At 37.0% G+C, this 22,496-nt stretch overlaps 1 protein-coding gene and 1 pseudogene across 2 annotated transcripts in view; one reads left to right on the top strand and one right to left on the bottom strand.

Moving 5' to 3' along the window:
- Positions 1–22,496, bottom strand: part of ABCA9 (ATP binding cassette subfamily A member 9) — a 59,043-nt gene that overhangs the window by 16,736 nt on the left and 19,811 nt on the right. Inside the window, exons 17-27 of one of the 2 annotated variants that reach the window (XM_038546751.1) lie at positions 22,327–22,413; positions 20,087–20,226; positions 16,211–16,330; positions 14,855–15,053; positions 12,884–13,050; positions 12,117–12,250; positions 9,820–9,957; positions 6,867–6,974; positions 4,574–4,747; positions 4,273–4,386; positions 1,645–1,764 (exon numbers count right to left, since the gene is read on the bottom strand). In XM_038546751.1, coding sequence (XP_038402679.1) covers positions 1,645–1,764; positions 4,273–4,386; positions 4,574–4,747; positions 6,867–6,974; positions 9,820–9,957; positions 12,117–12,250; positions 12,884–13,050; positions 14,855–15,053; positions 16,211–16,330; positions 20,087–20,226; positions 22,327–22,413 — 1,501 coding nt within the window. Of the gene's footprint in view, positions 1–1,644; positions 1,765–4,272; positions 4,387–4,573; positions 4,748–6,866; positions 6,975–9,819; positions 9,958–12,116; positions 12,251–12,883; positions 13,051–14,854; positions 15,054–16,210; positions 16,331–20,086; positions 20,227–22,326; positions 22,418–22,496 lie in introns of both variants that reach the window. The other variant, XM_038546752.1, reaches the window with a different exon arrangement.
- LOC119876675 lies at positions 16,414–18,444 on the top strand (annotated as a pseudogene).

Below are 22,496 nucleotides of genomic sequence, written 5' to 3'. Positions count from 1 at the left end.
ATCTATGTTACTCCCCTTCCTCTTTGCCCTGTCTACCGTGTCTAATTTTTTCAGCTTTTTGCTCTACCATCCTTACTCTGTAATCTGGAGTTGGTGACCTTCCAACCCACCAACCTCACCACTGTCTCACTGTCCATAAATGCCCTCATTTCCTTAACTTCATACTCCCTAGCTTAGAATCCATGGTCCGTTGCTATAATTTCTCCTTATACAGAACCACCGCTCCATGACTCCCCTGGCAAAAACACTAAGCCTGGTTGAACCTAACTCCACCTGCCCTGAATCGCATATGAGAAGGAGATTATGATAAGAAAAACTATCAACTTTGCTGACTTCACTTGGAAAGTAGGGCAAGGGGTCTTTGCCTGCCTGTTCTACTGACTTACTTTCTGAAATCACTGTTCACATCATTTCCTCTATCCTCAAACTTTCAACACCTCTGTTCATCTCACTCTATATTGATAAGTTCATCTCTTTCCCTAAGAAAGGATCGCACAGAAAAGAATCATGCCTCTTCCTACCATCAAAGCCACTGATCTATCTGCCTCACGCTATGATCTTGGTAAATGGATGGAATGTTCCTGCTTTGATAGAAAGCAACCTCTTTGCTTGGGCGCTCTATGACATTCATTTCTCAGCTGTTCAAAGACTTGGCTTTTTAGATAGTTCATGTCCCTCTTTTCATCAGAAATTTTGCTCATACCTTCCTAGACCAAAATGTATTCTCCTCATTCCATCTCGGATACTCTTTTTAGCAAAGCTGGAAGTAGGTATCTCTGCACCCTGCACACCTTCCTCATCTCACAGTATCTCCTAAGCTCATTCTTGTTTGGTTTGGCCTTCACCCTTTCCTTGAATTCTATCTGCTTAATATCACCAATGACTTCCATGTAGTCAGTCCAGTGATCTCAGTTATCAACTTTCTAGACCTCTTGTTTGATAGTTAAATCACTCCCTCCTTCCTGAAATATTCTTTAGTGCCATCTGGCATATATCCTTCTGTACGGATACTTTAAGTGTTTAAGGAAAGTTCCTGCAAATAGATTCTGGCACACAAGAGTCCTCCACTTTTTTTCCTACCTCACGAGTTCTTTCTCAAGAGGAGAAGACTCTTCCTCTTCTCGATTTTTAAATTTTGGTGTCCAGGTCAAATCCTGGGCTCACTTTTTATTCTAATTATACTTACCCTGTAGATTATATTGTCTAGTGCCATGGCTTTAGATATCATTTATATGCTGATGAATCTCAAGTAATCACCTGCTGGATTTTAGATGCAAATATCTACTGGCTACATGGCATTTCCCATTGCATGCCTATTAGGAAACTTAAATTCAGTATGTCCAAAATTAACAGAAAAAGTGCATCTCTTAGCTTCCCAGTAGGGTCATTTGTTCCAAGGAGAGAATGTTATCACAAGAACTATAAAATTCTACTACTGTAGAAATATCCTTGACCTTCATGAACCAAGACAGAGCTCCTTATTGAATAACATGACTCTTGACTGTGGTAAGAGAATGATCTCTCCAAAGACAGAGTCTTCAAATTCTGTACAGATAAGGACTCCATCTACATTTTTAGAATATACTAGGCTATTTTCAATGGCCACATATTTCATGACCTGAGGACAGGAGTGAAATTACTTACCTCAGAGAAAATTAACAGTGAGCCAATCAGTGTAAAAGGTGGTATTAATATGGTGCAGAGAAATAATCCTAGAAATCCATATTCATTTAGATCCGTAGCAACTATTGAGAAGATAGTGATCTAAAAAAAAAATAGCGGTCTAATTTCACTCAAGTGTAACAAATCTGAATTTTAGGATGTTTTCCAAGAGGGTGGGAATTCATCTTGTAAATGTTCTTATTTTCAGCGTTCGCCTCATAAGGCAGTACTACCACCATGGTTATTTTTTCTTTGCAACATAAGATTGTGTCAAAATTCAGTATTGGATTGACTATGACATTTTTAGGACACAAATTCAACATGCATGCAAATCATTTGGATTCTTGCTGAAACTCAGATTCTGACAAAAGGGCTATTTATTGCACATTGCTCTGCATTTCACAGTAGGTCATTGGCACCTGTTTGGCTGTTAGACATGCCAGCTACTCATTCTCGTAGCTGTATAGTTTTTCTTTGACCAGATGTGAAAGAATTAAATAATTCTGCCTTCAGAAAATGTGTTGTTTCCATTTCTCTGCACCTATAAATGATGGTCTACATAAATCCTTACCTATTGACACTCTTAGTCTTTAAGGAAAGATTCTGAAAAGTATAAATGTGGTTTAAAATTATGTGAATTCAAAATTTTAATGGTTAATAACAGATTATTTTTCAAAAAGATGGTGACAGTCTATGTTCTGATGAACCATGAATGGGTGAGCATGTTCCGCCACCTCACTGACACTGGGTGCTATAATTAATCATTGTAGGTATCCTTGTTTTATTGCTGATATTAGGTGACTAGCTGTATAAATTTACTGTGTACTATAATATTGGCCATTGGTTTTTAGTAATTTGTCCTTCCTGTGCTTATATTTTTTACTGGGCATTTTTAAAAGAATGGCATGGTGTTTCCTTAATTCATGCAATTTTTCCTCTGTTTGACAGCTGCTAATAGTGAACCATCACTGCAATCTGAAATAAATCATACTGAACTATCTTCTTTATAAAATTTATTTTGGGTTTATTTTGTTATCTTTTTATTTAGAGAACTTTGATTTTCCAGATTATCAATGTTTTTCTTTTTTGCTGTATCTTTCTTAGCTTTTGTTAGTAAAGTTATGCTTACTTTATAAAAGGAACTATTATGTTTTGTGGATTTTTAAATATAAATATATTATAACCATGATTCCCAAAGTTATGCAATCTTCATCCATGTTTAACAGAATTCAGTGGTCCATACTAGTGCTTTTATAGCATTTAAATTTTTTTCTTAAATTCTTTAATTTATTTCTTGGTCAGATTAATTTCATCCTTAAATTGTTCTCCTTTCCACCCCCAGCTTTATTGAGATATAATTGACATACAACATTGTGTAAGCTTAAGATGTACAATATGATGATATGATACACATATATATTGTGAAATGATTACCAAAATGAGGTTAGTTAACACATCCTTAATCTTACACAATTACCTTTTTTTGTTGTTTCAGTGAAAGCATTTAAGATTTACACTCTTAACAACTTGCAAGTGTATAATACAATATTGTTAACTATAATCCTGGTGCTGTACATTATATCCCAATAACTTATCTAATAACTGGAAGTTTATACCCTTTAGTCAATATCTCTCTATTTCCCTCACCCACAGCCCCTGGTAAACAGCATTCTTTTCTGTTTCTATGGGGTAGCTGTTTTAGATTCCATATATATATGAAATCATACAGTATCTGTCTTTTTCTATCTGACTTATTTCACTTAGCCTAATCTCCTCAAAGTTAATCCTACAAGGGGCAGGATTTCTTTCTTTTTATGGCTGAATAATGTTCCTTTGTATGTATATACTACATTTTCTTTATCTATTCATCTGTCAGTGAACACTTAGGTTGTTTCCATGTCTTCACTGCAATGAATAATGCTGCAATAAATATGGGGTGCATGTATCTTTATGAGATAGTGATTTCATTTCCTTCAGATAAATACCCAGAAGCAGAATTGCTGGATCATATAGTGATTCTATTTTTTTCTTTAGTTTTTGAGGACCCACCATACTGTTTTCCATAGTGGCTATACCAATGTACATTCCCCTAGTGGTGTAAAGGATTCCCTTTTCTCCACACCCTTGCCAGCATTTCTTATCTCTCGTCTTTTTTGATGATAGTCTTTCTAACAGGCATGAGGTGATATCTCATTGTGCTTTTGATCTGCATTTCCCTGATGATGGTCATATTGAGCTTGTCTTCACATACCTGTTGGCCATTTGGATGTATTCTTTGGAAACATGTCTATCTAGATCCTTTATTCATTTCAAAATCAGATGACGATGATGATGATGAAGATGATGATGATGATGATGGTGATTTTGCTATTGAGTTATATGAGTTCCTTACATATCTTGAATATTAAACCCTTACCAGATATATGGTTTATAAGTATTTTCCCCATTTCATAGGTGGCCCTGTCATTTTGTTGATTGTTTTGTTTGCTATGCGGAAGCTTTTTAGTTTGATATTGTCCTTCTTGTTGATTGTGCCTTTAAAATACATATTCTTAAACTTATTTAAAAATTATTTAAAAATCAAACAATATTTACTGTCTGCATACTTACAATTAAGAAGAAAAATGACCAAATGCCACTATTTTTCCTCCCATTGCGAAAAATGAATGAAATCACATATGTCAAGAAAATCAGAGATGAGACGTATCCAATACTACACAAGATCTGAAAATAGAAATATTAAGGTTGGATAAGGTAAATACTGTCTAGGAAAGCATTAATGCTTAAACCTTAGCTTTCCAAACTATGCTATAATGAAGGTAATTTGGAGTTCTTTAGTTTAAGGTTAATAATGTCTCTGCATTCATGAAATATAGCCTAATAAAACTATCTCGTAATTTTTGCCACTTACCTGAACTAACAGGTTTTGAATTATAAATATAATCTCATCTGGGCTAAAAACATAATCCATTATTTGCATTAGAAGGAGGATCAAGAAGTAGAGTGGAATATCCACCAGTGCCTGGCCAAACCAATAAGCAGAAGGGTAGAGGCCTGAAATCCGTAGCTGTGAGTGAGCTTTTTTCTGGAAAAGAAAAGGAAGAATCATCAAAAGTGCTGAAGAGTTAAGACTTGAGAAGTTGCAAATATGTGGTCACAAAATCATTCATTTTTTGTGTGTGTGTGTGTGTGTCCCTTTCACATATTGTGCTGATTTAGTAAATGACACCGTCACTGGCCTCACTCCAGGGGGATTGATGGTGCTCCAAACTACATGGCAATTTCATTTTCCAAAGGAAAAATGCGCTAATAGAACAAGTTCATATTCTATCACAGAATGACTGGATGTTGCTTCAATAAGATTCCTGCTCTTTTCTTTGTAAAGTTACTCTTCCTTTTGGCACTAATGGAGACTTGCAAATTGTACAAAGATTCAAAAGATGTAGGTCTACAAATTTCCTGTAAGATTCTTCAAATTTATGTTGGATGTAAACAGCCCATTTATAATTGGCATTTTATTTTAGGTCTAAGAAATGATCTTCTGATAAGTCAATTTCATGACCAACTCTTTAGGTTGGCATAAGAAGATGTCTGTTATGAGATAAAAATAAGACACTTATTGTCTTGAAGTAAACCACATTTTTCATTATTATGTATGAAAACTAGTAAGTAGATTTTGATATCGTGACCCACTCTATGCTATATGGTTGCGATGACTGTCTTAACACAGGGTTTTAATATTACTTCAACTTTCCTAACAGTTGACGTTTCCTAACAGACATGCAAACGTGATGAAAATTTTAAATCTAAAGTTGAGTCTATTATAAAGACATCCAGGAAAAAAGTTAGGATGGGGAGTACCTGGAAAAAAAGCAGGAAAGAGAATGATGGTGAGGGTGTGCTAGAGAACTGGATATTTTCTGTTCACTAATGTGTTCAATATGTTTACTGAGCATACCATGTGCTTTGTGTTGGTCATGGGGCTCTTGTGGAGTTTAAGTGCAGGGAACAACAGTGGTAAAGGCAGTATGTGAATAACTACAGTAGTAGCTACATAATTAAAATCGTTAAAATTAAAATTATGAAGTACAATTAAGATAAAGGTCCTATGAGAGATGAACTGTAATTAGGGGATCCATAAAGGAAAGTTCCCTTTTCAAGGGCCTGAGTTAGGTCTAAGTGGTGAGTAGAAGTCACACAGGTGACAGGTAGGGAGCTCTGCAGGCAGAGAGCACAGAAGAGAAGACCTTTAGTGGGTGGAGTTGATGCTCTTGGGAAACTAGAAAGAAGCCAGCACAGCTGGACACAGTTTCAGAGGGGATAGTGGTGTCATAGCAAAGTGAGGAGACAGCCAGGTCTTTCTAAGCTACAGCAAGGATTTCATTCTCACTTTTTGGTTTATCAAGAAACCACTTAGGGACTTAGGCAGGTAATCTGCATGGTCAGATGAGTGTTTTTAAGTAATTGCGCTGTCCCACTATGTGGAGAATAGATAAGGAGATGACTAATAAGGATCCATAGTGAGCAATTAGGGAGGTTGATGTGCTTGTCCAGAAGAGAGATGACAGTGGCTCTGACTAGGGTGTCGTAGGAAAGATGGAAGAATGTGCAAAGATTCTAGACATATTTCAGAAGCAGATTCCATGACTTCACTATTAGCTGGCTACAGAGTTTAAGGAGAAAGAGGTATCGATATGGAGCTGCCAGTTAAATTTGAATTTTAGATAAATATCTTTAAAAAATTTTTTAGTACAAGTATGTTCCAATTGAATGAAGCTAAAATGAACCTTGAGAGGGGCCATGTTTTTCAACAATAAGCCAAAGTGCTGTGGTGAGTAGGTTTGGATCATTTAACTGAGCAACTTCACCACCATCTTAAATCGAAAACTGTCACTGAGAGAGGTGTTGTGGTGATGTCAGAGGGTCATGGCTATCACTAAAAGTCAGTGATCAACTAGATGACAGCTGCCATCCCCTGTTAACTGATGATATACCTCCTAGGCTGTCTTTCTTGAGGTCTCACATTAGTTTAAGAAAAATAGTGTGTTCTTCATATTTGCCAACCTTTAATTAAAATGCTTGACGATGCATTGTTCCAAGCATGTAAATTAGGTGTATCACCTCCATATAAATATATGGTCATAACACGGAGAAGGGGTCTCTGAATAATAAGAACATGTGAGGACTTTGTTAACTCTTCTTACTTTATAGTCACCGATGCTGCTCATCGCAATGTAAGGAGTAAAACAGGCTGCCACAGGTATCCAGAAGAAGGCGTTACTCAGGTACCCATGCTCATAAAACATGTGCTCCTGAAATCATGCAGAATACATGAGCTGTTGGCAGTTGGACGAATGGTTCATTTGTGCTTAATCTTAACTAAATCATTCAAATTCTCGAATTGGTCTAAACACCCAGAACACTTCCCAAAGTCCCATCTGCAACTTCTTACCCACATTCTTTCAATCGTGTGTTGCAGCCACCTGAGCATTTTGAACATGTATCCAGATTCACAATGAATGAGAAACTCCGCTGAGTTGCATGCATTGGCTATGGTCCCACAGTTGATAACTCATGTGACAAGCATGGCACCTCTGCTCTCTGACTTTATGATGGTCACATTTAGCTGATGTTTGAATAGACAATGGAGTTGGTGGACTGTCAATGGAAGAGCTATTTTGCTACTCTTAGAAATTGGTGCCATATCAGTTCAGTTCAACATTTACAAAGAATCATTCCTCTGGCTCAATGAGATGCATAAGGAGCAAGTTCAAATGCCTGCAGGCACCTGGCTGGGAGCACTGTTCTTGGCTATCCAAGATCATTCACTAGCCTCTTCAAATACAATAGCTAGGGAAACATAGCAGCACCTCTACCTGCTGCAGTTTTCTTAGATGTATAATAATAATCATACCGCCTATCTTAAAGTCTTATTAGGACATTTAAACATAATAATAAATGTAAATCATGTGGTCAGTGTTCTGAGGACCTAAATTTAACTTGGGACCTCATGTGAACAGGGATGCAGTTGTTTCTGCTCAAGAGATTTCCAGAGGAAGGATTACTCTGATGTGGTTTGAGAGGACCACAAGGGTAGTGCCTCATGAGGCACTATGGAGACTGTGGGGCAGCCCCTGCTGCACCCCAAATCTCTATAGCTTTCCAACAGCATGTGAGAAGCACTCACTCAACAGTTCTTACAGCTCTTTCTGAAGAGGCGAAGAGGTTAACACAGGGGCAGAAATTGTTAAATGACCTGCACCATGGCCACATCAAACAACGAACAAGGGGAAGTGGAGAGAGCTTGACAGTGAGGGCATCTCTGTAGCAGGTGAAGGGAAATTCTGCTCTGCACCATTGAGTGCATCTTCAACTACACGAGGCCCTGGGGTCAAAGCTAAACTTCCCCCAAGATAATCACGCAGGTCACCTAGGCTGTGGCCACCACATACACAGAAGCTATGGGAGGCAGATACAACTAGAGAATGCAAGTGTCTCCAGAGCACCATTTTTTCCTGTCTTAATCTCTCCAACCTTCTCTCTGCTTCCAGCCCCAGCAGAGTTTTACTCTGAAGGGAGAAAAAAGGAGGGCAGGGAGTCCAGAGAAAAGTCACTCTCTCCTTTCTACTCCAAGATGTTAGACTAGAAAAGGGGGAAGAGAGGGCAAAGCCCTCTACTGCCCACTCACCCATCTCCACCTCTGTTAGGGCACAAGTCAGCCCTATAGGAGTTTGAAGTGGATGGGAAATTGAAGTTTTGGACATCCCTGGAATAATTCTTAGTAACAAAGAGTGACCAGGGAGCTGAAGGGAACGCCTACATTGTCATTTCAAGAAGGTGGAGGGAGATTCAAGATGGTAGATGATAGAGTTGCACACCCTCCCCCCACTGTGGAGATTCTCAGGATCTGAGCAGGCCTGGCCAACTGTATTTTAAATAAGAACTGCTTCTAGTTCTAATTCAGCCTATCCTCTCATCTAGTCAAAGCTAAACATTCTTTAATAGAAACTCGATGCACTCCCAAGAAAAATAATACGAATAGCAATAGTGATAATGAGTGCAACTTATTGAGGGCCTGTGATTTTCTATGTTAATGTGCCTTATTGCTCGTCTTTACAGTAACTCAGTCAACTGAACCTGGTGCTCACATGGTCTTATTTACTTCTTTTTTTATATTAATTTATTTTTTATTGGTGTTCAATTTGCCAACATATAGAATAACACCCAGTGCTCATCCCTTCAAGTGCCCACCTCAGTGCCACCCAGTCACCCCCACCCCCCACCCATCTCCCCTTCCACCACCCCTAGTTCGTTTCCCAGAGATAGGAGGTCTTATTTACTTCTTAAGAAAACTTTGTGGGCCCCTAGGTGGCTCAGTGGTTGAGTGTCTGCCTTTGGCTCAGGGCGTGATCCAGGGGTCCCAGGATCAAGTCCATCAGGCTTCCCACAGGGAGCCTGCTTCTCCCTTTGCCTGTGTCTCTGCCTCTCTCTGTGTGTGTCTCTCATGAATAAATAAATAAAATCTTAAAAAAAAAGAAAACTTTGTGATGAAGTTTTTATCTGTACTTTTCTTTTTCCTGTGGATTGCCGAACCAAGGTCTACAAAAGGTCCAGTAGTTAAGAAGACCACACTGTCTGGCCTTTAAGCCTCTGGCTGTTTCAAGGAGGTCCCATTACTTACTGCCACAGATGGTGACAGATTTGAGATGAAAAGCTGTCAGTTCTTTTTCCCAACTAATTGCATTTTCTGCTGTTTCACTGACCCCAAGTCATCCAATTCAGGTTATAATGTTTCATCATCATTGCTAGATAGTGTGTGTATGTATCTACCCATAAATATACACTATATGTATGTAAAACATACATTTATTCAAGGACGAGTTCACAAAAATAACACGATGTTATTTCAGCATTTCAAGTGTCTTCGTGAAAACTCGTTAGGGCTCAGGATAAGTGAAATAATATTATACTTACTTCAGGGGCATCTGGTTGGCTCAGTGGGTTAAGCATCTGACTCTGGATTTCAGCTCAGGTCATGATCTCAGGGTTGTGGGGTCAAGCCCCATTTCAAGCCCTGTGTTGGGCTCTGTGCTGGGCACGGATTCTCTCTTTCCCACTCCCGTGGCCCTTCACCCACTCTAAAAAAATTATACTTACTTCAAAATATGTGCTTCTGTCAGTCTGAATATGTTCTGAAGAATTAAAAATTCCAAGTAGCCCATTGCTGATGATATCCATGAGGACAGGAAAGCAATTTAGCCTTTTGGTATTACAGGCTATCGAGAATCTGTGATCCTAAAATACAACAAATAGGCATTTTAAGTCCTCAGAAAGCAAATACAAAATTTAATGAAAGAATACAGTAGAAAATCATTCAAATTGTTGACAATACAGGAAGGCTAAAGCACTGGATGTCAGTAACATCACTGTCACTCATATTATTTGATTAATTCCCGCTATATCACAAGGAATCCAGTATTTTGGTCTTTACTGACCATACATCAGCCATGTGGCTATTTATGCCTAAACACTCACAAAACAAAATGCCTCAGATGATTTTTAGCAGCAAGGCCATAAAACACAAAGCAACGTCTCTTTAACATGGCAGTAGGCTTTCTTTCAAAACGTGATATATGCATTTTACACATTAAGAATGTGTGGATACTTGGAACCAGAAGGCAGGCAGCATTGTAATGAAAGCATAGGTTTTCACAAATACTGAGCTTGTAGTAGAAGTGTTGTGTGTAAAATCTCCTGAAAATGGCATTTAAAAATCATTTCATAGTATATGTAAGTCAAGTCATTATGCTGCACACTTTAAACTTATACAGTGCTGTCTATTAATCATATCTTAACAAAACTGGGGGAAAACATATGGTAAAAAAATGTTACATACATCTCTCTCTCTCTCTCTCTCTCTATATATATATATAAAACAACATCTCTTTATATATATCAACATATATAAAAAATATATAATATATTTATATATATAAAACATATGACATGCATATACACATATGTAACATGATTACTTTTTGCCCAAATAAAGAGAATATAAGTGAGTTATTATTTGGGCATGCATTTTTACAATCCAAAATAAATCACCTGAGTTGTATCTAACTATGTAAGGCAATATTTATTGATATTAAGAGTGCCATTTTTTAAAACTATTTTTCTGGTAGCACCTGGGTGGCTCAGTGGTTGAGCATCTGCCTTTAGCTCAAGTCGTGATTCCGGGGTCCTGGGATCAAGTTCTGCATCAGGCTCCCTGCAGGGAGCCTGCTTCTCCCTCTGCTTATTTCTCTGTCTCACTGTGTATCTCTCATGAATAAAAATATCTAAAAAAATAAAAAATAAAAAAACCTATTTTTCTAAGCATACTGGAAACTAACCTGATAGAGACATACCAAGAATTAGTTTGATCAAAAGTAATTTCTGATTTTATGATTGACACAGAAATTATTTCTGAAAATTAACTCTGACAAGTTGCAAATGGTCAAGGTTTGTAACACTTACCTGCTCTGATTTATACATAGAATGCTGTCTTGTCATCTTTTTTCATTTTTCTACCCCGGGGATCTCTCCCCAAACTCCCTCACAGTGTAGGCAGGTAATATACATGGGTGAAGCAGTGTGGAGATAGAGCAACCTGGCAAGTAAAGTCCAAGTCTAAACTGGGCAACTGTTTCTCAATTCCAACTGCAGACTCCCAAAATTGGCATATGGAGGGATTTTTCAACAGAAGCAGAACTACAAATTTTTTATAAGAAATACATCAATCTTAAATATTGCCAAATAAGGCAGTCCTTCTCAAACTTTAGGGAGCATACTAATCTCCTGCAGATTTTATTTAAGTGCAGATACTCAGTAGGACTGGAGTGGGGGCTGAGAGTCTTCATTCCTAGCAATGATCCACTGATGTTGATTCATGAACCACAAGTTGTAGGAAACTACGAAGGTTTTAAATATCAGATAGAGGAGCATAAAGATTTATCTGAAGATTTGACTCATTTGTGTAAAGTTTAGCAGGAAAAAAGACTTGAGCTGTTCTCTCATAAAAAATTTATGCAAATCCACTGTAAAAAAAATTAAGAACTAATTTTTTTGGTAATGGAGCTACAGTTCCCAGTAGGTATTTATCAGATTTATTATTAGAGGATTTGTCAAAATGTAATTTGAAGTGAAATCCAATTGAGAAAAAGATTTAAATGAATGATTCATAATAGTGCATGCAATTTAATAAGGAATGAAATCCAACAGCATTTCATTATATGTTTTTGTAATGTATTGGAGACTGTGGGCAAATAATTGTAGTATAGCTTCTCCTCTAAAAATGAGAGATATCCCATCAGTTTGTGTTAAATTGGCCTTTTATGTCAATTATTAGGTATTATTCAAATGGTGTTCACAACCCATCTTTGGTGAGATGCAACTATCAGAGCCCAACATACCTTGTCATCACCTGACACAGTGATGGCACCATTGTATGAAGGCTCATTTGGGCCATTTCTAATTCCAAAGGCATCCACTTCCAAAGCTATGTTCTGTTGCCTCAGTGAATGTATAAAGTTATCAATGCTTGACCCTACAGAGAAGGTAAAAATCAAAAGTAGAGCAAAGTAAAACAATGGTCAAGTAATATATTTTTAAAAAAACTAAAATAAAATAAAATAGTGTCACCCAAAGCATATCACAATAAGAACTGTCTAAGGATTGCTTTAGAAAGGCAGAATTGATACTATGATACCAAAATCCACTCTGATATCAAAGATAGGACAAGATTACTTTACCGAGAGCCTAGCCACTTACATATAATTTCTGTTAGTGTAGAAATACTACTTAAAACTAACATTATAATCCTTAAAGATAGTAATCATCTATTTTCTTAGAAATTTGGGCCAGATTTTTTTTCCAGAGCCCAAGACTGCATAATACTTTAAAAATATTGTGGGAAGACCTCAGAGATATAGATTTGTCTTACTAAATCCCCTTTTGTTGCTTGGTCCCATAAACTTCAGGATTTAAGTAAGGTTGCAACATGCGTTTCTAAAATAAACTCCCAATCTTGAACTTTTCATTTTAAAATTAACTTCCTACTTGGCCTCCTGTGTGTTTTCTACAACACACAGGATTTATTTTTCCCCTCATGGTTTACATTGTCTTGGAAATCTCTCTATAAGAGCAATACTGGAAAGTTATATTTTAGCTGTACTTTTACCTGTTTTATTGATGACCAGTAAGTGGGTCAGAGGAGCTTGAGGTGGCTGTCCCGGCGAGAGGAAATACATAGTAGGAGTCAGTCCCCAAGAATAACTTTTTTGATATAACTCATAGAACAGATGTTCCAAAAGCTGAGGGCAGAGGCTAATGCCAAAAAGCAATAATCTACATGGAGGAAAATGTAAAAGAAAGAAACTCATCTATAGGAACTTTTGTAGATTTTTCAGTTGGAGTAGATAATGGGTATCATAAAAGAAAGAAATCATACACACTAACCAAATATAGAAATCATGCTTTCTCCCCCATTTCTTCTAATGTGAAGTAGTTCCTATGTCTCTATGCTGGGACCTTCTCTCTAAATGCCTCTCCCCCATCCTCCCTTCCTCATTTTGGAAATGTCACTCAGGCTCAGGATGTTGGCTGGGTACAACTCTTCAATCTCTCTCTGATTCCCACTTCTTTCCTCTGTTTCCATCTCACATGTCTTCCTTTTTCTGGCATATCACCAACACTCAGATGTACTACACTTTGAAACTCTTACCCCTACGGTTCCCAATTTCTATAAATCACATTTTCTCATTCACTCAAGTTCCAAGGGCCAATCACTTTCCACTCATCTGGCTGTTTTAAGTCCCTCTTCCAAATGGTTGAAAATTTCTATCATATCATCATTGTTACGTGCCTAAAACCCTTTCCTCTTTTACTTTTCAAGTCAGGACCTTAATTATCTCTTTCCTGACCTTTTTCAATATTGTCCTCAATGACCATTTTCCTTATCTCCAGAGTCTACTGCTTCTAAACCATCTTTGCACTGTTGCCCAATTATGTACAATTTGGCAATCTGTTTATTTTTTTATTTGAAAAAGAGAGAGTGAGAGTGACTGCAGGTGGAGAGAGGTGCAGAGAGAGAGAAATCTCCAAGCAGACTCCCTGCTGAGCATGGGGTCTGGCATGGGGCTCGATCTCATGACCCTGAGATCATGACCTGAGCTGAAATATAGAGTCAGATGCCCAACTGACTGAGCTACCCAGGCGTCTCCCTTGCAATCTATTCTAATTATGTCGATCACCTTTTCAAATAAAAATCCCATATTCCTTATTATTCATAAAGCCTAAACTCTTCAGCTGTACATAATATATTATCAAAATTATTTCTACTTTTCCATGTACTTTGTTATAATTCACTGAAATGGATAACAGCTCTTCTGACTTTTCATATATCTCCAAACTCAGTGTTGCCCCTCTGCCTGAATTTCCATCCTCCTTTCTTTCCTGCTACATTTTTCTATACCAGACTCCATTTCTCCCTCATACAAAATTGTTTTTCTGATGCCCATATTGGTACATAATCTTTCTCATACTGAATGTTCTGGTCGACAATATTGTCTAATCTTATGCCATGGTTTTTAGTGTACTTCTAATCACCCTCAAGTGCCAAATCTCATGTCTGATTTATTTCGATACATGTTACAGATATTTAACATAGAGTGCTGTGCAGAGGTGCTAACAAATATGTTTTAGTGAATGAGTCCTGGCTGGAGAGCAGGGTTTTCGCAAGGAGGTGTGACTCAATGAAGAGCCCAAAACTAGCGGGAAATGCGTGAACCATGAAGCAAGTTCCAGGCAGTGACATGAAGCCTTGGCTTAGACACAGCCTGGCACAAAGTAACTTGGACAAAGAGGATAGGATGTTTTGGGGATGGGATCCAAATGCTAACTTCTATACTTCAGAGAAATGATCTCAACCCTTTGATAAGAACAGATGCGGTGTGAAATAAAAAGAAAGAGCCCAAACTTTTTTTACTGGGTGTAATTACATATTCACCAAAGCAATCGGAAATTGTTTTCTATGTTAATAAAGACCACATGCAATTACTGGAATTTATCTCAAGAGGTTTTGGGGTTTCTTTCCCCTTGAATTTATTTTGAGAACACTGACCAAACGTATCTGAAACACTCAGATACTCACATGGTCAACAGAGTTTTTTTTTCATTCTTTAACTTTAAGAAGCGAACTTTTGCTATGGCACAGAGTTGCTGCCTCCAGAGAGCCATGCCACTGATTGATTTCTTTGTTTCCTTAAACGAAGACAAAACTTGTTCCAGCTCAACAAGGCTTCCTGTGTCTTTTGTCCTATTATTTTGTAACTCTCCCCAAATTCCAGTGTCTATAAAACATAAAATCAATACTTTATAATGTTGTTTTAGACACATATTACTTAGATTTTTCTATGACCACATTTTCACCAGATAGTGTCAGAGTCAAGAATCTTGGGCAAAGATCCTAAAAACCTAATTTGTGGCATTACTAGAGTGACCACAAAATAAAAGGAAATAAGGCAATAAAAAAAAAAAAGTATAATACAGGAAGAAAACGAATGACATAATTAAAGAAATCTTGTATTTTCTTTTAAATAAGCTTTGTGTCTATAGCTTTAAGGACATTAGCTTTCACTCATTCTAGGGAAATCATACTTGGCTGATTCATTGCAAAAGATAAATGATCAGTATTTCTGACGAAGGTGGAAATGCTGGTACATAGACAACCCTCCTCATTCCCTTCCAAGGACATGAAATTGGTAGAGGCAATATTTTTTAATGTAGCCATGATTAAAAATAAGATTGTTTGAAAGACAATCCTAGAAAAACTGATCAACTTTAGACTTTTAGAAAGCTATAAAATATGTATATTAAAAGTTAAGTATAACCACAAGTGTAAAACTTCAAAAGTGAAAAAAAGGGGAAATAAGGTATTTTTAAAAACCTACTTAATCAATAAAAAAAAATTAGAAAATGGGGGAAAAAAGAGTGTAGTAAAGAGTTAACTAAGTAGAATGATAGTAAACCAGAAGCAAGGAATTAACTTAGATCAAGGAGAGAGGACTTTCTAAGGACTGATACTTGCGCTGACAACAAATCTTCCAGTAATGATGGAACCCTGAAGACATTGGAACAATATCCTCAAAATGTTACAACAAGAGTTAACTGTCAACATACAACTCTAATTTTCTTCTCTCTGTAGCACTTGTATCACATATTTATTGTCTACTCCATGAGGACCTAGTCTTATACACTGCTATATTCCACACTCTTAGTAAAATGCATAGTAGAAAATAAGGAATTTAAGAGAGGGTGCCAGCATTGTACAAAAAGGGAAGAAAGAGACAGAAATACATCTCTTCTCTGCTCTAAGTTTTCCCAAGACCAGACTGAATCAGAGCACCTCCAAAAGCATAGAACCTCATCATTCAAAATATATTTTCAAGATAGACTATTCCACAGACAGACAAAATGGAAGTTTCTTCTTCCTTTTTTTTTTTCTTACCTGATTCATCAATAGCTGATTTTCCTTCTAATTTCAAGAACACTTCATTCAAGGTTGTCATGGACACACCATAATTTTCAATGCCCTGGTTAGAACATCTATCAAGATCCCTGTAAAGATCTAAAAGTAGTCACAGAAATGCATGAGAAGAATATAATTTGTAATGATATTGATAGTAACTGTATTTTTGAACAATAGAGAACATGTGTGATGAGCTATTTATAAGAGACAAAGGTATGATAAAGACATTCCCTCATTTCTAAAATAACCTATACGGTGTGTTTCCATGTCTTGAGTATAAAATTGTAATCATCTACATTTGGTTCTTAGAATGATTATGCAGGGTTCTTTGAGACATATGATGTTTTATTTATTCTGTTTTTAAAAAACTAATTGCATTTGATTATGGGGAGAGTGATAAATGAACTGAATACTTGTGGCCTCCCACAAATCCATATGTTGAAACCCTACCCTACAGTGTGATGGTATTAGAAAGGGGGGCTGTGGGAGGTGGTTAGGATTAGATGATGTCCTGAGCCTGGAACTTTCATAAATGGGATTAACGCCTTTGAAAGAGTCACAACAAAGCTGGCTTCCTCTCCCTGCCATATGGGAAACAAGAAGTCTGCACTCTGCAACCCCAAAGAGGTATCTCACTAGAACCTAACTGTGCTGGAGCCCAGATCTTGGACTTCCCAGCCTACAGGACCATCAAAGATAAATGTCTGCTGTTTGTAAACCCACCCAGTCTATAGTAGGTGTTAGTAGCCCCAACTGACTAAGATAGGAAATGTTAAATTCTAAAGCCTCATTAATTCAGAAATATTATTCCAAAAACTGAGAGAAGAATACTCTCAAGAATAACTAGTAGGCAGCAGAGTAACAAAAGCAAAAGCACAAATATTTATAGAAGTAATTTGGTGCTGTACAGGCTTCCCTAGTTTAGAGAAGTATATAAATTAAAGGAAAGGACAAAGTATGTATGCAATTTTGTATTTACTCTCTTCTCCCGCTTCTGACCATGGTATGGAGATTACACAAAAGCCTTCAAAGAAGGTAGGTCTTAGGGCCCCTGGGTGGCTTAGTGGTTGAGCATCTGCCTTTGGCTCAGGTCATAATTCCTGGGTCCTGAATCAAGTCCTGCATCAGGCTCCAAGCAGGGAGCCTGCTTCTCCCTCTGCCTATATCTCTGCCTCTCTGTGTCTCTCATGAATAAATAAATTAAAAATTTTTTTCAAAAGGTTGGTCTTTATAGGAATGAGTAGGCCATTTTGAAGGTTGTTATTGTTGATTTTAAAGATACTGGCAATAATTTGGGGGCATTTCAGGAAAATTGGAAGTAGAATAAAGGATAAACCAATTCAAATATTGGTAGAAATTAAAAGTTTCTATCTTACCAGTGTGTTAGGTAAATAAAAATACAGATGTAGTCATGATTTTTAATGAGTTCTAAGTGTTGGTTCTTTTTCAGTCTTTCTTTAAATTGTGCATTCTCCTTTGAAATGCATTTAACAAATAATCAGGTAACAGTTTGCTTTGTGGCCTCATCAAGATTTCTGTTTCCACAAAAGAAGATGTCACCAAGACAAGGAGGAGAAGAAAGAAGAAAATTACTGATGTTCTTGCAAAATCAGAGCCAAAACCGGGGACCCCTGAAGACCTGCAGAACTTGATGAAGGACTATTTCAGCAGCAGCCGCTCAGTGATTGAATTAGAAGAACTAAACCTACCAGACTCCTGTTTCCTCAAGGCCAATGATTTGACTCATAGTCTTTCATCATACCTAAGAGAAATCTGCCCTAAGTGGGTAAAACTTCGGAAAAACCATAATGAGAAGAAATCGGTTCTGATGCTGATCATCTGCAGCTCTGCTGTCCGGGCCTTGGAGCTCATTAGGTCGATGACAGCATTCAGAGGAGACAGCAAAGTTATGAAATTATTTGCAAAACACATAAAGGTCCAGGAGCAGGTAAAGCTGCTGGGGAAGCGTGTTGTACACCTGGGTGTAGGAACACCAGGGAGGATTAAAGAACTCATTAAACAAGGTGGCCTTAATTTGAACCCCTTAAAGTTCCTGGTTTTTGACTGGAACTGGAGAGATCAGAAGTTGAGGAGGATGATGGACATTCCTGAGATTAGAAAGGAGGTTTTTGAACTTCTGGAAATGGGAGTCCTCAAGTCTGTGCAAATCAGAATCTTTGAAGCTGGGCCTTTTCTAAGTCTGGGTTCTAATGAAAATTTCAGTTTTATGCTGGGATTTTCATCCCATTTAATAGCTCTGGAATATTGCAAGGACTCAGTAAATATCAGCTATTGTTTTATTATGTTAACTGCACCACCAGATGAATCACTAGAAATTTTTGGTGGAGATTCTTTGACAAAAATAAAGCTGTCCTTTGCCAACTTCTCTGTATAATAAAGTATCACCAGCCTGTGTATGAAAAAAAAAATTCTGTTTCCACACGAATATGTATGTCAAAGACATGGTGTATGCATCTAAGACTGCAGTTATCTCACTGATTCTAAGATAAATACATTTCATCATCTTTTACCATATCTGAAATGTGCATGTATCACAAATGCTGGTATGTCATTTTAAATGGTGGCATTGTTCTTTCTTTTTTCTTGGTAGCACATCCTATATAGCTGAGGCTATTTTAGACTTGGAGAAATACCATAGCTTCTAGGTCAGGTCTGATTCCAGGTGCTGTATTTATTTTTAATATTTTATTATTTTTAATTTTAAAAATATTTATTTATTTATTCATGAGAGACACAGAGGGAGAGGGAGACATAGGCAGAGGGAGAAGCAGGCTCCCAGTGGGGAGCCCGATGTGGGACTCGATTCCAGGACCCCAGAATCATGACCCAAGCCAAAGGCAGATGCTCAACCATTGAGCCACCCAGGGGCCCCTATTTTTAATATTTTAATAATATATTTAAATAAATTAAATCATTTAATCCTCATGAAAATTCTATATAGTTAGTACTGTCATTATCCCCTTGTTACAAACAGGGAAACTGAGGTACAGAAAAGTAATACAACCTGTCCAGGATAACAGAGCTATTAACAGCCTTGCTGGGATCTGAACCCACCCAGTCTGGCTCCAGTATCCCAGGTTTTGACCACCACACCCTATCGTCTGGTGCTATGTTTCTTATGAACCATGATCATGGCAGGTTTATTGATTCATGTAGGCAGCTATGGAAGCCATTATTTTCCATTAAAAGCTGTCAAATTTCTTTAACTCAAAGTAAACACATTTTATGGTTACACTTTTTTTTTTCCCCCTTGAATGCAACCTACCTCAAAACTCTTGGCAAATGAAAGCATGTTGGGAGACCACATAGAAAAGTGGGAATGGCAATGAGCCTCCAGGCTTCTGTATTTGTGGCAAGGTTATGGATTTAGAATGTTTGGAAACATATAGGTTGATCATATTACTTAGGTTATAACATTATGTCACGGTGTTTTAACAAAACCATGTACTGTGGAGTCGTACCATTCCCTTAGCTCCCATTTAACACTCTATGCTGTTTTCACAGACCTCTCCTTGCCTGGACCACTCTCCCTGATTCATTCCTGAAACAAATGTCCCAAATATTTCTAATTTTAGCCTGATGTGGTCCTGAACCTCTTAATTGCATATGTCACCACATGAAGCATATTTAGCATCTTTTGCCCCAGTTTATTCATAAATGATCTGGGGGTAATATCAGGAGCTAATATTAGCAGTAACCCTGGGGAATATTGGAGAATTAATGCAAAGTGCCATGCACTTAGCAAGTATAAAGGTGTCAGCCATCATTCTTAAGGCTACTGTTACAGTTAGTAACATCGTTATAAACCATTCTGTGGTCTCCATGTTCTCTTACCTGGAAATTTGTTTGTCCTTTCCAAAGGCAAAATATATACAAGTTTTTCTTCACTTTGTGCTGTTAATTTGGCATCAGGGATGTGTTGTTTTACAAGTGATGTTATACTGTCTGGATCGCACATTTCATTCAGATGCAAACTGACATTTAAAAAGAACGTGTTAAAGCCATTTTTACCCAACATCATCTCTATACATTATATATATATATATACACACACACACACACACACACACATATACATACATAAAATGGAAGAAACAAGACTTAAAAATAAATAGTCCAAATTAATACAGTCCAAACTGTATAATCTGGAGGCTCTAGTGTAAGGGATAATAACTCAAGGATTATTATTTGGAGGAAAGATATTCAGCGAGATGGTGGCCAGAGTGAGGTGAAGGAAACGCCTAATTTTGTCTCCATCTATCCAAAAGCTCAGCTTTGAATTTTCCCTTTGTAGTAAAGTATGGATTTTGCAAAAACTAAGATTTGAACACAGTGAAAACAGACATAGACGTTAGCTTGATACAGTCATTAAGAACATGGTCCTAATGTCCTACTGATCCACATTCCAGAACTTGGGTTTAACCTCTTCCAGCATCAATTTTCCATCAAAGTTCCAATCAATGTCCCAATACTCATCTCTCAAAGAATTTTGAAAGAATAAAATAAAATATGTTTGTGATCACACTGAGCCTTACACCAAGTAAAACTTCAGTATGTGTTAGCTAATTTTATCACTTTTTTGTCCAAAATTTATTCAAATCAAAGCTGATCTGTCTTGGTAAGAACATATAAAGTTCTTCATGAAATCGTTAGATTTTTAGAAGCACCATTTTAGTCACATCCATTGAAATTTACTGATGCAATAAAATGATGAGGACATCACTTTGATGACACGAACCTAAAAAATCAATTTAGATAAAAACTATTCTGTGTTTACAAGGCCCTATGCAATACACTATCCAGGATCCCAAAGAGAAAGAATATAGAACCTTCCCTACAGGAGCTTGGAACATAGCAGTCATATAAAGCTGCATATATAAAAGAAGTGGGGGAGAAGGAAGTTAAGTCAGTTAAGCACTTAGTACCTTGTCAAATATTCATTCATTCAATATTTTTAGCCTTGACTGCAGTGTAGGTATTATTACTGCTGTTACATACATGAAATTACTGAGGACCAGAGACTTAATTGAGTTACCTAAGGTAACAATTCAAAATAGTGCTTTTCAGATTCCAGAAAAGAGGATGCTTATTAAGGAGAAAATGTTCGGAAAAGACTTTCAAGGGTAGATAAGATTTGAACTTGGTTAAAATGGGATGGAGGAGCAATGTCAAACAGATGTCCTACCCTGAGCAGAAAGAAGACAGCTAAATCACAGAACATACTTAGAAAACAATGAGTGGTTTATTTTAGTTGGAAAGTATTGATTCAATTGGATTGTACCAAGCAATTATGATGGAATGGTAGATTTGATCAGATTAAACCCTCAGTAAATAATGAAGGGAATACATTTAACCTCTGAGGATAAAGTGACTTAAATTCTTTTTTAAGAAATAATAATATTTTAGCAGGAAGTATAGGGAAAGATTCATATCACACCTGTAAGCTTGGCCTAAAGATCTACCACTTTAAATGATGTGAGATTGGGCATATTATTAAAACTCCCTGACATGCCAGAGGGTAATAATACCATCTTCTTACAGTTATCTGAAAGATTAACTATAATTACATGAGTCTTCCATATGTAAATCTCTTAGCAAGAACTTAGAGCATAGCCAACATGGAATAAGTAATAGACATTACTTAGTAACATAATAATGATTAATAATGATGTTAATTATTATCAGAAAGAGAAGGAGATAGAAAAGAATGAGAGAGAAGATGAAGTCATGGAGAATGGACAGGAGGCTATTGAAATTGTCCCAATGAACGAAAAGAAGTATTGGAAAAATGATGAGAGAGGGTTGGAATGTCACTAAATTTCTCTTTGCAACAATGTGTTGTGAAAATATTTTCCAAAAATTTTGTTTAAACTCAGCTTAATCATTCTTGTATTCTCCAAGTCTACAATCCCACCTGCCCTTTGTTCTAGTTTAAGAAAGAGAGCTTGTGGTGTCATTCTAACACAGCATTCTTGAAATGATCTTAATAATTTTGTAGCCTACTTTAACATACTACTACTGAAATTTCCTGTCCACAACATGTTCCAACAAGTCTCCAACAATACACGTGGTACCTTAAATGATAGCCAATGCCCCATTTCTTCTTCAGGAATAGAGAAGAGCCTGCACACTTCAGCCTCCCATTGGATATAAACACCTTCCTATCTAAGCAGAAAAGGAAAACAACACATTGTATTAAGGGGTTATTCTTTCACTGTTTATAAAAGAATATCTCCATTAATAA

This window comes from Canis lupus, chromosome 9, assembly GCF_011100685.1.
Source record: "Canis lupus familiaris isolate Mischka breed German Shepherd chromosome 9, alternate assembly UU_Cfam_GSD_1.0, whole genome shotgun sequence".
NCBI lineage: Eukaryota > Metazoa > Chordata > Mammalia > Carnivora > Canidae > Canis > Canis lupus.
The sequence above is the reverse complement of the archived record's forward strand: the minus strand, read 5'-3'. Positions and strand labels throughout refer to the sequence as shown.